We start from the raw sequence: 17,387 nt of genomic DNA on the forward strand, positions 1-17,387 counted from the left end.
TACCGCCCAATTACTTGTCTTCCAACTTTGTATAAATTGATCTTGATTGACATAATTGAAGCTGCTTATTTGGGATTATAAAGTGGACTAAAACTGATATAGAAACTCTTCAGCGAAAAGTACGAACAAACCTCACAAAGGCACAAAAACGCCATTCTCGAAGTGCAGTAGAAAGAACGACATTATCGCGGTATTTAAGCGGACAAGGACTTATGGATGTAAGCGATCAATTAGAAAAACAGATTACTAATTTAATAACTTATTTTCAGGTGCAGGTGGAGACATTTATGTACTCTTCATCGCGCGATTTGTGCAATAGATGGCATAACATCGATCAAACTGAGGGAACAAGAAATGCGCACAAACCATCTTACTGAGAACGAAAAAATGCGCAGCTGGATGGGTAAAACTCTGCACGGGTGACATCCCAATAAAGTCAGTTAAGACCATGTCGATAATATAGCGTCGAACTATTGGTTGACATCAGGAAAGATGTTCGCTGAAAAAGGTTTATTACTTGACATTTAGGATCAGGTTATACCAACCAAAAATTACCTGAAATTTATCGTCAAAGACCCTCGGGTCCAAAACAACAAATTTCAAGCCTAAAAAACTATACAACATCTTACCAAGGGCTGCCAGGCGTTTGCTGTGACTAAATATAAAGAACGGTATGACTCAGTAGGGAAGATCCTTCATCAAGAGATAGCTTTAAAACTAAGACTTCTACAAACAAACCATCTCCCATATTAACAATACGTTCCTGATAGTATGCTTGATAATGACAACTACAAGCTATACTGGGATCGCACTGTGCTCACAGACCAAACTCTAGCACATAATAGACCAGATCTCGTGCTAGCTAATAAACTAATGAGACAAACAACACTAATCGATGTGGCGATACCTAACAATAACAATCTGCGTTTCAAGTACAACAAAGAGATCGCCAAGTACAGAGATCTAAAAATACAAATAAGAAGACAATGGAGAATGGAAAGTACCCAGACGATACCTATTATTCTTTCTATCACTGGAATCATTCCGAAGAACCTCCGAGAAAACATAAAAAAGCTGGGTATAAATGAACATCTATATAAGATCATACAGAAAGCTGTGCTACTTTCGACGTCCTGATGCATGCGAAAATTTTTAATAGATACACCGACCGACGTACCAAGTCACCTAGGACTCGATAACATGGAAAGAGTCCCACTAGAGCTCAATCCTTTTGATACGTAGGTATATGGGATGAGTCAATTTTCCTCTTAGAGGGAATGTGAGTCTTATGGCTAAATCTAGTTAATAATATAAATATTTAAATAAAAAGAGATTAAAAAGGCAAATTGGCTAAAAAGGCAGATTCAAAAATTTGTAACACAAATTTTTAATATAATAAAAAACGTATTTGGTAAGTACTATACAATTTTTTCAATAAACAATGTAACTTCCCTTTTCAGACACAATAGTTTCAGACACAAAACTTAATAGTTACAATTTTATCTTTTAAATTTAATAGGGACAGTATGTCATTCGAACGAGTACATATCGCTCTGTGAATCAGTGTAAAAATTGGCTGTTTATCGCAGTAAATACTAGTTTTTAAAAGCATTTAACCATCAAAAAGTGATTAGTAATTGTTGTGTAGAGTTTTTATCATCAAGATCTGTAATATTATTCGGTTAGAAATTGTTTATTAATACTTTTCTAACCAAAACATTCAGCTGTGTTAACATTTTTGTCACATTTGACATAAGCCAGTCCTATCAAGGACTGGTTTGGCGAAGTATTAGCAAGGCAACCAGTAATACTGATATGCGCTACAATTGCTGCCTATTAGTCAAAACTTTATTACAAGAAAACCAAAAATAGTTACTTTTGACTACATGAGTAACGACTTAAATCAATGTTCTACTACAGTTAGTAACACCATGTCTGGAAACAACATCATCAGTAACAATTCAAATTCATATACAACTGCTACTATATTAAAACCCAAAACGAAATATCCCAAAAAAGATCAAGCCATATTAATAAATGCTAAACCAAACTTATTACTACTCGACTACGTTAAAGCCATAGGTAACATTGTTAGCCCCAAAAACATATGCTTCGCCACAAGAATTTCCAATAATTGGATATGCATCTACTTAACAAATCCTAAACTTGTCGAACATATTTTAACAGAATACCCTACGATTACAATCAACTCTGTAGAACTACCCGTAAGAAGACTGGTTACCCCAGCCAAAAGACTAATAATCTCCAACGTCTGTCCATCAATACCTCATGAAATTATAAAAAAACACCTACAAGATCTAGGTCTTCAACTTGCTTCACCAGTGTCATATATTAAAGCTGAAATCCCCGGTGATGAACTTACGCATATTAAGAGCTTCAGAAGACAGGTATACGTCACTCCAACAACAGATAGCCTCGAAATTAAAACTTCATTAACAATTCCATTCGACAATAATTCGTACAGAATATTTTTCTCCACCGACAAAATGGCATGTTCTCTATGCAAAAAACATGGACATACAGCAAATAACTGTCAAAATCCCCCTAGCAATCCTTTCCGAAATAAACAAACGTCCCCAGCTGAACCCATTTCTGCTACCCAATATCAAACAATATGGCACCACCAAACACAACATAAAATACAGTTTCCAGTCAACAGATAAAAACTGTCGATATATCCACCACTTCTATTGCCGCAAACAATGAATTTCTTCCTCCTACTACTGGTCAGAAACGAACTCGTTCTGACTTCAGCGATTCTACCTCCCAAGAAATAAACGCATCCACTAACTTACCCATCAAAGACATAAAAATGCCTTCGTTCAATGCAAACGTGCATAAAAAGCATAAAACTAAAAAATCCAAGAAAGTCGCACCCGATCAATCTAAATTAACCGCCTCCTCTGTTCTCACAATCAATAACCTTTATCAAGAAAATCTAAACTTATTCTCTTTGCGGTTGAAAATTTTCTTACCTTTCTGGAAAACTCATTCGGCAGTTATAACCCTCTTTAAGAAGCACAGCAGTTCACTCAAATTGTTCGATCACTACTCGACGACATGTTTAGAATATACCCTTCTACTGGAAGATAGAAAAATCAAGAATAGATTTACAAGAGTTTCTAATAAAATTAAACAGCAACTTGATATAGACAATTCAGAAATTGGAAACACAACATCGCAATCTACAAATAATAATGAAGATTATCTAACCGACTCTTCTCTAACCTCTCAACGTTCTCAATGTTTAATATATTTTACTTTCACGTTAGTGCAGTGGAACTGCGGTGGGTTCTACCCTCACTTAGAACGCTTACAACAATTAATCAATAATACAAAAGCAGATATCATCTGCCTTCAAGAAACCAATTTCAAGGAAACACGTAGACGTGATCTTAAAAATTTTGAAGGTTACCATTTCCTTCGGACTACGTATACAAGAACAAGTGGAGGAACATCTATCTTCGTGTCTAATGATTTATTTTTTATATAATATATCCTTACTACCAATTTAGAGGCCATAGCAATAACTGTTTGGTGTCCCGACCAAATAATCATATGCAGTACATATATTCCACCTAATTACAACTTAATAGAAACAGAGTTTTTTTTGCTTGAAAGATATTCAGTTGTTTAACAGAATATAACCCCTTGTTTTCCACGTACTTTACCTTTAACTTATATAACTTAGTGATAAAACTGTTGTATTATTTAGTCGTAGGTTCTAAGCTTATAGATTAACTATAGAAATTAGTAACATGTGCTTCTTGTAATTATTGTACACAATATTGTTTGTGTCAATGGTCTTTGCAGCCGAGACACATTAATTTAAATAAAAACAAAATTTAATAGAACTAAAAAAACGAAAATGTAATTTACACTAAATCGATTTTTTATTAATTTGAAAACCCATAATTTCTAGTGAATTTCTCGTTAAATCTTATGCCACAAGTTGGTAAATTATAAAGACCAAAATATATCATAAAATTGCAGGATGCGATAAATCCTTTAATAATGAGTCTGATTAAATATAACGTTTCTGTCTAGAATTTTGTGTGGACTCAGGGAAATGTAATAAATAATTTTCGTTTAATGAAGACTAAAGTAATCCCCTAAAAACCTTTGAATAATTAAGAAACTACGTCATAAACTATTCACGTGGGTAGGTAATTTGTGTTAAATGCATTCAGGGTATTTTAATCCAGATCGGCAGGGATAGAGAGTTTTTTATTTGAGTTGCGTTTTTTATCTCTTTTATACATATTTTTTATATTTTTTTTATAAACTTTAGATGGCATCGTATTGGAAAATTGATTTTATTAGTAAATACCACCTACAATAAAGGAAATAGAAAATACAAATGTAAAATATACCAGATATTAAGATAGACTATATGATAAAGATTTAAGAGATAAAATGGAAGATGTGTTTAAAAAGAACAGGACTTGCTTTCGAATCATTATGGAATTAAAACGTATTTATATGCTAGTTACACCTAGTTTTTTGTTCCATTATTTATACAAACAGTTTAGAAATAAAATCTAAATATTTACTACAGTGCATTTAACGTCCATAAAGCTTAGAAATTAAAAAAGAACCAATTGACTATGCTGTAAGTAATTTTTATTATAAATTTTCCCACTACCAAAGAAAACTGAAACTTAATCAGTGCGAAGTCCAATACACCTTTCCGTATCTTTCTCACACAGAAAACACGCCAGTTACCACAACTGTGGGAGTAGTACTGTAAATTTAGGGTGTCTGTCAGACTCGCTTAAAAACCGGACTGTCAGTTATTAAGTTAAGTACGTAAAGTGTTCTCTGTATGTTTTAACATGAATCGGGGAATTGTTGCCTGATGGTTATCGAAGAACCTTCTGTGATAATATCCTACTATCACTGTAACATGAATTGTATCTTCTCACCTTACCTTGTATACATTAGCATCCAAATGCTCTAAAAGGAGACGACGGACAACAAGAAGAAAATATTGGTTATCTAATTTGGGCAGTGGGGTCGTACGATGATTAGCGACAAGACCTGTGTCTAGCCGTTTACGATAGAATCGTAGACCTACATAGAGCATTGGAGGAAATAATCGCAGACTTATGTACAGCACTGGAGGAAAGAATCGTAGACCTATGTAGAGTACTGAGCGAAAGATCTGTGTCGAGCACTAGACGAAAGAACGCAAGCTTATATGTAGTAGTGTACAAACTATTGGGTTCCCATGTCAAGCAGTGAAAGTTCAATTAGTGAATAGAAGAAGGTGACGTGAGACGAAAAACAGATAACCTGACGAAAAAAAAAAGACGAAAAGAAGAAATGACTCGACTTGTCAGAGAGCGTAACGTCACTTGAACACCTTAGCAGGTGCAAAAATCAAAGGATGCCGTTTTTTCCCACGGTAGGTAAATTTTCCCAGCCCCAACCGGTGCAACCTCTACTTCTTTGGGATGGAAAACATATTTAAGTCTAAAAAAGCAGCACTAGTATTCGATGCAACGACAATACAAAAACCAAAGAGAACTGCTTTTACTAAAACAATACAACTATCGAATGTTTTATTCTATTCTAGATTGTCAAATAATAGTGTATGCCTATATCTAGCAAACGAAAAAATGGTTGATAACTTTGTTAGAAGTAATGTAAAAATAACAATAAATTCATAAATTCCCATAGGTGTGTAGACTAATAAATCCCAGTCAACAATTAGTACTACCCAATATCTGCCCTTTAATACCACTTTCAATAATAACATCTTTATCAAAAGACAATGGGAAAGTTTTTCTAAAGAAATGGAACATAATTTTTACGGTCTGCAAAAGGAAATATGGTCCTTTTTAACACAAAGAACGGAGGTAAAGGAACTAATAGAACCAAAACACATAGAAAAGGATACTTGGATTGACTACCTAAATAAGCTATATGTAAAGTAAGAACAAACGGTGCTAGAATCGGAAACACCAGAAATTACCAAAAATAAAAAACTTCATATAAATGTATAGGAAGTTTGGAAAATACTTGAAAACCTGAAGAAAATAAAAGCAGCAGGTAAAGACGGGATACTAAATGAGTTACTGAAATATTGTGAAGCAGCAACGACAGAACAATTAATAACATTAATTAATAAAATTAGAAAACACAATAAAATACAGGAAGAATAGAGAACGAGCGAACTAATTCTACTATTCAAAAAAGGAAATAAAAAACAGCCAGAAAACTACAGAGGTATAAACTTGTTAAATACTACGCTAAAACTAAAATTTTACAAGTTCTGATAAATTAGAGGATAAGTTTAGCAGACGAACAACAGGGTTTTCGTCGTGGAAGAACATGTACAGATGCAATATTCGTTATAAGCAAATTATTGAGAAATCACTAGAGTATAATAGACCAGCATTTCTGTGTCTGATTGACCTAAAGAAAGCGTTTGACAGAGTAAGACTCAAAGATGTAATCTATCTTTTGTATAATAGAGAAGTTTCCCTAAATATTATAAAAACTATCGAAAACCTCTACCAAAACAACAAAATGGAAGTCAGAATAGATGAACAACTTACAGAACCTATAGAAATAGGCAGCGGAATAAGACAAGGAGATTCATTGAGCCTCATGCTCTTCAATTTGATCATGAACGAAATCATCAAAACTGTTAACAAAGGAAGAGGATACAGAATGAAAAATGAAAAAATAAAAATACTCTGTTACGCAGACGACCAAATTATATTGATAGCCCAAGATGAAAATAGTCTGCAAAGACTATCCACAGATTTAACATAAGAGCAAAAGAATTTAATGTTAATTTCATCTCAGAAAACTAAAACAATAGTACTCAGCAAAGAACCAACCAGATGTAAAATAGAAAGATGGCATCAGTATTGAACAAGTAATGAAAATAAAATACCTGGGAATTACACTGTCTAGCTATGGAGACATGGACAAAGAAGTAGGAAATCAAGTACAAAAAGCAAAAAGACAGGTTGCCTTAATAACACTACATGACGAAACAGGCACATTTATACTTAGATGAAGTCAAGAATTTATAAAGCCAATGTAATACCAATAATGACATAAGCCTTAGAAACAGGAGCCGACATAACCACAAAGCAAAGGCTAGTGGAAACGTCAGAGATAAGAGTACTGAGAAGAATTACGCTGAGAGATCGAAAGAGAAGTGAAGACATTAGAAAAAATTATAACGTACAGTGTATAAATGAATAAACACAAAATAGAAAAAAGAATGGAATAAGTGTCGTCAAAATAGCAAAAGATAAGTCACAAATCGGCAGAAGAAGCATCGGACCACCGCGCAAAAGGTGAAGTGACAACCTTCCATAGAGGTATTAATCCGCCAATGAACAAGCAGAATTGAAGGATTCTGTGCAAAAATCAGTCAACTCCATTTTTTTTACCCAAATTCAGTTTTTATGTGCATCGTATATGAACAGCGTTTGCACATCTTTTGGTGCAAGAATCAGCCATCTCCAATAAATATTAAGGTAAATATATGGCCTAAGGATTTGACTGCATCAATAAATACGAATACTTACATGCAAGAATCGGTCAACTCCAGAAGATGACTGTTTCTTGCCACCAATGGCAATATTGGCAACATCGGAGAATTAAGCCACGGGCGATGACAAACCGAATAACATAGCGCATAGAATTTCAATTAACATTTCTTTTAAACATTGCAGTAGTGTGTCGGCGGTACGAATAAAATGTAAAAAAGATCGTTCCATTATGAATATTAATTCAAGTACCTAGTGAATTTAGTGACGAAGATCCATATGCACATTCTGAGACTCACTACGTTTTATAGGGTTCCTCCGATTCTGATGTTTCGGGTCCTAGTCGACGTCGATCAAAGCATTTTGTTATTGCTAAAAAAGGTACCCATGAAAATAATGAACAGCAAAAAACATCTGTGTGTAATAATACAGAAACTTCAAACATTCAAACCGTTAAGAAAAAAGACAAAAAACGGATAAGGATGAAAAGCAACTGGAAACATAACGTTATGAAAAGTAAACAGGCTAGAGGGGAAGAATACATTATTTCGGCAAAAAAACTAATTCAAAAGAAAACTACTGGACCAAATTGCCATTGTAGAAATAGATGTTTTACTAAAGTAGACGATACCCACAAACAGAACATACTTGAGCAGTTTTTTAGTACGGGAGATAAAACTAAATCAGACGGAGGATTAATCAGCGTGTCAAAGGTGCAAACGATACGCCCGACTACAGGAGAGAGGAGAGAAAAAAACAGCACCTATAAGTATAAGGTAATATTTTTTTTACAAACTATAATAGTTGGTTATAAAATGTCTTTTTTTTGTTAGGTGTAGGAAATCAGGAAACCATAGTATGTAAAAAGGCATTCTGTTCTTTTCATGGAGTATCAAAAAATAGAGTGTCTCAGATTGCCAAAAATCTGACTCTGGGTAGTATTATGTCACCTTCCGATAAGCGTGGGAAGCATTCCAATAGACCAAACAAAATCAGTGGAGCAATAATAGCGCAAATCGAGGAACATATACGGAATTCTCCCAGAAGAAAATCTCATTATAGTAGGGAATATAATCAGAAGAGGTATTTTTTATCTCCTAAGTTGAATTTTGCAAAAATGCATCGCCTGTACCTTGAAAAATATGAGCCAGAAAAGTATGTTCTCCTAGAAGACGGGAAATATTTAAAGGACATTAAGCCACTAGTAACATATGATTTTTATCACCGGCAATTTAATTTCAATTATAATCTTAGTTTTGGTCATCTCAAATCAGATACTTGCCAGAAATGTGACCCCTTAAACAACACAATTGCCGCAGAAGTCAATGCAGAGACTAAAACCAGATTGGAAACTGAAAAGCGTCTACACTTACTGAAGGCCGAAATATTTTATACCAAATTAAGGGAATATACCAATCTTGCTCGCGAAGATGAATCAGTTGATGTCTTAAGCTTTGCTTATCAACAAAACCTGCCACTGCCACATATTCGTTCAGGCGACGTATTCTATAAAAGGCAGTTATGGCAATACAACTTTTCTGTACATTCTGCTAAGAAAAGAGAGGCTACTTTTTATATGTACGATGAGCTCACTGCCAAAAAACGTTGTAACGAAGTGGTAAGTTTTTTAAATCATTATTTAACAAACTTTGTCCCGGAAACTATTTCGACCCTTTATTTATTTTCGGACAACTGTTTTGCCCAAAACAAAAATCACACCATAGTGCAGTTCTTTCATACATTCATAAATGCTTTCAATAGTAATATTCAGCAAATTATACATCACTTTCCAGAACCCTGTCACAGCTTTCTACCGTGCGACCGTTGCTTTGGTCTGAATGAAAAAGAAAAACGAAAAAAAGAAATAGTATACTTGCCTTCTGAATGGAGAAAATTAGTCAAGACAACGTCAAAACAGTTTCGCGTAATAGACGTTACCCAGGATATGATCATCGATTTTTCAAATACTTTTAAACCTATTTTTAAAAAAGTCATAAGTAACCAACATAAATAAAGATTTACCATCTCCAAGTATCGTCATTTCAAATATAAAAGAAAAAATAATACATTATCGCTTAAAATAAACCCCAAAAAAATAGAAAATGTGATGTCTTTGGCAGATAAATACGTACCTCCAATATACTACTGGTACTACGAACAAATACGAGTCACAAATCAGAATGAAGAACAACAAGGAAAAGAACTGGATAGTGACAGTGGCGAAGTTGAAACTGAAGATTTTTTCTAGTTTTATATATTATGTTTTACAAATGAAAGAGACAAGTAAAGTAATATGTATAAAAATGGACAGAATAAGGTATAATGGATCGGTAGATATCATACCTAAATATTATATATATTACCTTTGGGTTGATATGCAGGGGGTTGGTCCTGATTCTTGCGTAGTTTGCCGTCCCCAAGGCAACGACCTCGCCAGATCTGCCAAAGTTTCTCTTCGACATAATTGCTTTTGTTGCTTTTTTGTACTTCCACCCCATTCCCGTAGAATATCTGTTAATTGAGCTAGGGAACTTCGTCTTCTCCTTGTTTGTCCTGTTGTTGGAGGAGACGTTTCCTGGGTTTCCGTTGGAGGTGATATGCTGCATATTTGTGTGGCTGAGTCTCGTCGACCACCAAGTCTTTGTCTTATGGTTGATTCTTCCACCTAGAATACAAAAAATTCTTGTTATATTCGAAAATATGATATAAGGTTAAAATTATTTTTATTCGTAAAAAATAAAATACCAATAAGTGTGCTTTTTTAATTTATTTATAGACCATTCAAAAGTTACCTACATTAGAGTTGCATTTTTAAGAGGACGAGAAGAGAGGAATTTTTATTTTTTTAATGTGTTCGGGAAGTTAGAATAAGAATAAATTCCTCCACCCCCCCCCCACAAGTTTGTGGGGTTCCCTTGTCCACCACCGGTCGCCATCTTGGAAAATTATCTTAAAAATTATTAATTATAGCAAATTAAATTGTCTACAACTTTATTCCTACTACTTTTAATCTTAAAATGAAAAATAAAAAAGTGATAATAAAAAATAACAAAAAATGTTTGGACACAGTTTCTTTTGGGCCTTATAACTTTTTTTCTGGCCATTTGACAATAAAATCATATTAAAATATTATTGTAGAAGATTTTTTAAAGAATAATAATTTTTACTACCAATTTATTAAATTTTAATAATTTCTCTTTATTTTGCAACGCTTCGAAGTGGACCGGGTTCTTGAACACTCGCCATCTTGGAATAAGAGGTGCAAAGGGTTTTCCCGCTATATACCGTAAACCCGCAAACCTACAGAAAGTTTTATTAGTCATTATTTGTAGAAAATTAAATTTTCTATGACTAGTTTTACTTCGTCTTATCGTAAAATGGGAAATAAACATTAATTTACCAAAATAACTAAAACTTTTGTTTTGGGGGTTATAACTTTTTTTGGTCCTTTCTCAATAAAAAAAACTATTATATAATATAAAGTGTTATTTAACCAATAATTTTCACTAGAAATTTGTTTAATTTTACTACAGTGCTCCGAAGTTAAGCGGGTTATTGTCTACTTGTAATAATACGACAAAAACGAACCATTAGGCTTAGTTTTCCATTATATATTTTGTTATTTATAAAATTTTTCATTTTAGTATTATTCCCATGTTATTATTAGTTTATTATCGACCTTTTTCCCGACCTTTTATAAAGTAGAGTCTGAATACGCATTTTTTAAGTGGTATCTCCATTAGACCTAATCCACATACAATTTCCATGAGCCGTTTTTCCACAGATCGTTTAAATCGATCCGCCATGATGTAAAGTTCATTTTGGCCAAGGTTGGCAACAATGTCTCAAAGATGTGTCATTCGATAAACAAAACGTTTGACTACCATTTTAACAAAGTTGTGTTTGCGTTCGTTGTTCGTTTGCTTGTCGTTAACGTAAGTGTGTTTATTGAGCTTTAAAAATTCTGACAAAGATGTAGTTAGGCAAAAACTGACAAGATGTAAGAAGATTAATGTGCCGCGAAAAAAAAAGAAAAGTTAAAAGGCAATCATGTAAAATATACGTCACCTCGGCAGGTCGCGATGGTGCTGCTAAGTCATTTCAGTTAATCATAAAATGCTGCCTGGACAAATGCTTTACCCGTTAAAGTGTCGATGATCAAAAAAATTTATTTCAACACTTTTATTTACAAGCAAAGCCTCAACAGGACTCTTTGTTGGCTCGGTGTATGAAAAAACTTAATGTGGACCGTAAACGACTCAAGAATAATCCAAAAGTTTTACGAGCGTATACATGGGAATATTTCGTGTCTCAAAAGGGTGACAGAATAAAAACATGTCGGACCATGATCCAAAAACTGTTTCAAGTATCTGTGAAGCACGTTCGTGTAGTACAAAAGAAGGTAATTGGGGGGATTCATTTACAGAAAAGCGAGGGACACATGCCAACAGACCCCACAAATTGGCTCCTAACATTCATGACTTGCTTAAAGAGCATTTGGAAACTATTCCGTTTAAAAGTCATTATTCCCAACAAAAATCCGAACTAAAATATTTTGAGAATCCCGAATTAATTATTAAAAAGCTGTATGAGCTTTTTGTACAATACTATAAAGAAAAGACACGCACAAATCTAAAGATGAAATACAAGACATACTTTCAGTATTTTAAGTAGCTGCGTTCATACAGTTTTAACAATCCCAAAACAGACGTCTGTGATTTCTGCACAGAATGTAAACAAAACTATATATTAATCCTAATGATGCCTATGCAATTTCCTATCGCCTTCACAATATGAAAGTAAAGTGAAATATAGCAACAAGAAGGAATCTGATAGAAAGAAGTAAAACTGATAGTAGTTGCCTTGTTATTGAATTTGACTATAGACAAAATCTACCAGTTCCGAAACTCAATGTAACAGTGCAGTTTTATTAACGTCTACTTTGGTGTTATCTGATGGGTCGTCTTTTATGTATACATTTATGGAAGTACAAGGAAAAAAGGCGCCGATTCTGTTATTTCATTCGTCTATGACTGCTTGTGCAAAAAAATTAATGGCGATGTCACTGAAATCGTATTTTTGTCCGATGCGTGCGGAAGACAAAATAAGAACATTTCAATGGTAAAATTTGGAATGTGGCTAGCACACAAGTTTAACGTCAATATTCGACATATATTTCCGATTCGTGGTCATTTCTTTAACCAGTGCGATCGCAATTTTGGGCTGGTAAAGTCATCTTTAAAAAAGAAGGAATACATAGGGATGGCAAAGCCATATTTGGAAGCAATAGTGCATTGTCGGAAAAATCCATCTCCATTTAATGTTGTCATGGACAGAACGCTAATCAAAAATTGGACTGAAAGTTTGGAAGGACTGTTTCTAAATAAGCCAAAAACAAAGGGACTTCTTTTCAGCATTCAACAATATGTACAAATGAAATACAAAACAGACGGAACATTGGCTTGTTCTTAAACATACATGGAAAATTACATATCATTCACAATTTGGAAAGGAAGAAACATAAACACAAACATTGCTCTTTAAACTGTCCCAGTGGTTGGAATAAAGCCGACGAAGGAAAAAGACGTGAGGGATCTATTTTCGTTTTTGTCCCAAGAAGATGAACAATGGATATGCTGGATACTAGAAGTTTCTGTATAAATTTCTTTGTATAATAATAACTTGTTTTACTGTTTACTTTTTACGTCATTTATCAAATAAAGATTTTCCTAAACTTATTTCATACTTTCGCAAATGATTTGTCATATGGGCTCTTTTGCCGGGGATGGCCTCAATTATATATTTAAAAAGTTGTTTTCCAGCTATTATTTTGTTTTATTTTCTTTAATGTTCTACGATGCGGTTTTTTTAGTACCGACGGCGAATGTTTGCGGAAGTACGGGAGTTAAAATTAGCGACATTGTGGGTAATTCGTTTTCGAATTATTTAAATTTTTCAATCAATTTTAATATTTCCATGATTTTACTGTAGATTTCACCAGAACAATTGAAGCAGACTACAGAGCGTTTGAGGCCTACATTTCGGCAACCACACATCCTTTCACAGTTTCCCTGCATCGGCAGAAAATTCATTTTACAAGTTCTGTATCTTCTGTTGGCGAGGACGGTAATAATTTTAATGTATTTTTAGTCACCGTTTTGGCGACTGGTTTGTATCTCATGCTGTAAGAGAATCACCTTTAGTTTCACCATATAAATAGACGAAAAAACGTTCGCCAACGACAGTGAGCAAAGATGGCTCGGCTTTCTCACTGAGAAAGAATGCTGCTTTTCTAGATAACTCAGGATGTTACTGTAAAATTTTCATGAATTTAAGATCGCCGATCGTGTAAGCTGCTAAAATTGTGTCGCATCTTCTCTGCAATGACGTCGTTAGATATAAAACTTAAGAGACAGTATAATTAATGCGACCAACATCCTTCTGAATGTTCCAAAAAAGTGGACAGTTTGGACACATAACAATAAACTACTTCCTTCCTAATCACGTGAGGAAGACAAGAATGGCAATATTCTTTACTACGATAGTCATATAATCATAGAACTGGTAGGCAGCAAGCGCAGAATGGATGATAACTGTATCTGCATCAGATTCAGCCTGGTCGACACTAAAACCCACTTCTGATAGAGCAGTTTTGAGGTCTATTAAGTTTTGTTCTTTACAGTGCAAAGAAATATATCTTGGGAAAATGTTGCTACGGTGCGGTGCTCTTAATAAACTTTATATCTGTCGATTGGTGCGTTTTTATGCTACGCAAGCGAACGATGTGGAGTAAGTTTTGTGGTGGCAGAAAGGGTCGATAATAAATTATTAATACAATAGAATTGGTAAAAAATGTAAATTGATTTAAAATAATATAAATAAAATAAGATAGTAGGAAAGTAAGTCTAATGGTTCGTCTTTATCGTATGCTTACAACTAATCAAAATCTCGGTCAACTTCGGAGCGCTGTAAAACCCAGAATTTATATACAGGGTGTCCAGAAACTCTCCTGACAAACGAAGACCGGGGATTCCTGAGATAATTTTAAGACAATTCAACCCAATTCTTTTAGAGCTCTTTGAAGATGGCGGCTAGTTAGAAAAACGAAAACTGGTACGATTATTTATCATCCAGAGTTAAATCGATTCCATTAATTGCAAATTTCTAGTACCGGTCATGCGGTAGTGGCTGTTCCAGAAACAAAATTGAGTGCGCTAAAAGCAAGAAAAAAACAAGGGTGGATGATAGAAGAAATACTGAGACTTATGGATCAAAGAACAAAAGTCAGAAATAAAGATAAAAACGAATACAAGAGGGTCCACGCAATAATCAGGCAGAAGATAAGACACTCGAAAATACAATTTCAAGACTGTAATGAAATTGAACAATACGAAAAGAAATACGATACATTTCCTCTGCACAAGAAATTAAAAGAGGTCGCTGGAAACAAACGGAAACAAGTATCCCAAAGTTTAGAAAAGAGAAACGGACATAGAATATTAGACATCAATGAACAGTTAAAAGAATGGGAAAACTACATTTCTAAATTATTTGAAGATGAGAGAGTAGAACACTATACACCGATTACTATATCAGGTCCATCTATAACAAAAAGTGAGGTTAACGTTCAATACAAACGCAAAAAATGAAAAAGCACTTGGCCCCGATGAAGTAAGTGCTGAAATACTGAATTTTTTGGGAGAAAATGGAATGAAAGCTTTGTGTAATCTCTTTAACAGAATTTATGACACTGGGATATTACCAACTGATTGGTTAAAGTCGACATTTGTCACAATACCTAAGAAACATCGTCCAAATACATGCGGTGATTATCGGACAATAAGTCTGATGAGTCACGTTTTGAAGATCTTCATGTGAGTAATACACAGCAGAATTTACACGCTGTTAGAGGACAGAATTAGCAATACTCAATTTGGGTTTAGGAGTGGCTTGGGTACAAGAGAATGCTTGTTTAGTATACAGGTGCTAGTATAGAGATGCAGAGATATAAGTCAAAATGTGTACATTTATGTAATCGATTTCGAAAGGGCTTTTGACAAAGTCTAACATAACAAAATGCTAGAAATATTGGAAACAGCTGGATTGGACGATAAAGATCTACGAATAATTACAAATCTATACTGGCATCAAGCGGCAAGAATAGAGGTTGAACAAGATCTGTCGCTTGAAATAAATATAAAAAGAGGAGTGAGACAAGGCTGTATATTGTCGCCTTTACTTTTTAACTTATATTCGAAGGAAATATTTAAGCAAGCCTTAATGGAGACAACCGAAGGTGTTATTGTGAATGGAGTAACCGTCAACAATATTAGATATGCCGACGATACCTTAGTGCTTGCTAATTGCGGAGAAGACCTTCAAAATCTAATGAACAAAATAAAACAGACTTGTGATCAGTATGGATTAAAACTCAACGTTAAGAAAACTAAATATATGATAGTTAGCAAACAAAATTATATACAGGATGACGTTATAAAAGTCGGAGATGCCACCCTGGACAGAGTAGAGAAACTCGTGTATCTCGGCAGTAAATCGAATGCTGTGAATCTCGGCTGTAATATCAATGAGAGCTGGGATCCAACCACAGAAATTAAAAACCGAATAGAACAAGCCCGAGCTGCCTTTGTGAAAATGAGAAACGTACTTTGCAGTCACGATCTTAGCATTGACCTTAGAGTTCGAATGACATCTTGCTACATCTTTCCTGTCCTGCTGTATGGAGTGGAAGCCTGGACTCTAACTGAGGTCATCCTTAGACGCTTGACAGCCTTAGAGATGTGGGTATACAGACAACTACTGAAAATAAGCTGGGTCGACAGAGTTAGAAATAAGGAGGTCCTTAGACGGCTGAACCAAACAACACAACTGGTCCATATAATAAAGAAACGCAAGCTGAAATACTTCGGTCACATTATGAGACACCCTGAAAAATCTGACAGGAGGAATCTCCTGTCTTCGTTTGTCAGGAGAGTTTCTGGACACACTGTGTAACTCAACTTTCGGAGTTTTATTGAGTTTTGTTTGCAACATTCTAAAGAAATGTAAACCACTGTCATACAGTTTAGTATGAGTTTTAAATTTTCTGTAGAATTATTACCTTTTCAAAGTAGGTCAAACTACTTCTAATATACTGTATCTGAAATCAAAAATATTGTGGAGTCTTACCTGTTCGCGAACCAAATCGTCCCATCCATTTCCACCTTGCCATACCAAACCCACTTGATGCGATAGAATCGGAAGATTGCAGACGAAACAAATGGCTGTCATTGTCCTGAAAAAAATTGTCTTTTCACATGTGTGATTTCTTGCACATGGTGCGTGCAAGTTTCAGACGTTCACCTTTTGGTAACAAAGATCAAAGTGATAATATAATATTGGAACCACCTTTTCTAAAATAAGTTGTAGGAGTATTACAGTTACTAAAAATTTATTTCCCAAATTGACAACTTAAAACCATTTTATTAAAATTTTATAAAATTTAACATTCAACTCATTCCAGTCATTGATGACGTCATGTTTTTTAAGTGAACAAATTTAACAGCTTCAGTTCTGATGGGTTGTTGATAAAAAATATATAGAAGAGTAACTTACTTATCCAAAACTAATAATTCCATATTTTAGGATAAAGAAAGTTCAAGAAGGCTTACATCCGTTATCCGAGATATGTAAAATTTCAAAAATCATTTAGTAAATAGTTGTGAGTTGTGAATACAATGTATATGTAGTAACCCCAGAAAATTAAAGGTTTTTTAATATTAACAGAGCTAATAAGGTGCAAGCATAATGTTAAAAACCAGATAGTAGAATAAGCAATCACGTTTAAATTCCTTG

The 17,387-nt window shown here is 34.3% G+C and overlaps 1 protein-coding gene across 1 annotated transcript in view; it reads right to left on the reverse strand.

Moving 5' to 3' along the window:
- Nucleotides 1–17,170, reverse strand: part of LOC140444594 (uncharacterized) — a 47,397-nt gene extending 30,227 nt beyond the window's left edge. The window contains exons 1-3 of the mRNA XM_072536355.1: nt 17,148–17,170; nt 16,722–16,827; nt 9,899–10,200 (exon numbers count right to left, since the gene is read on the reverse strand). Coding sequence (XP_072392456.1) covers nt 9,899–10,200; nt 16,722–16,827; nt 17,148–17,170 — 431 coding nt within the window. The remainder of the gene's footprint in view (nt 1–9,898; nt 10,201–16,721; nt 16,828–17,147) is intronic.
- Between the last annotated feature and the right edge of the window lie 217 nt (nt 17,171–17,387).

Source organism: Diabrotica undecimpunctata, chromosome 6 (genome assembly GCF_040954645.1).
Source record: "Diabrotica undecimpunctata isolate CICGRU chromosome 6, icDiaUnde3, whole genome shotgun sequence".
NCBI lineage: Eukaryota > Metazoa > Arthropoda > Insecta > Coleoptera > Chrysomelidae > Diabrotica > Diabrotica undecimpunctata.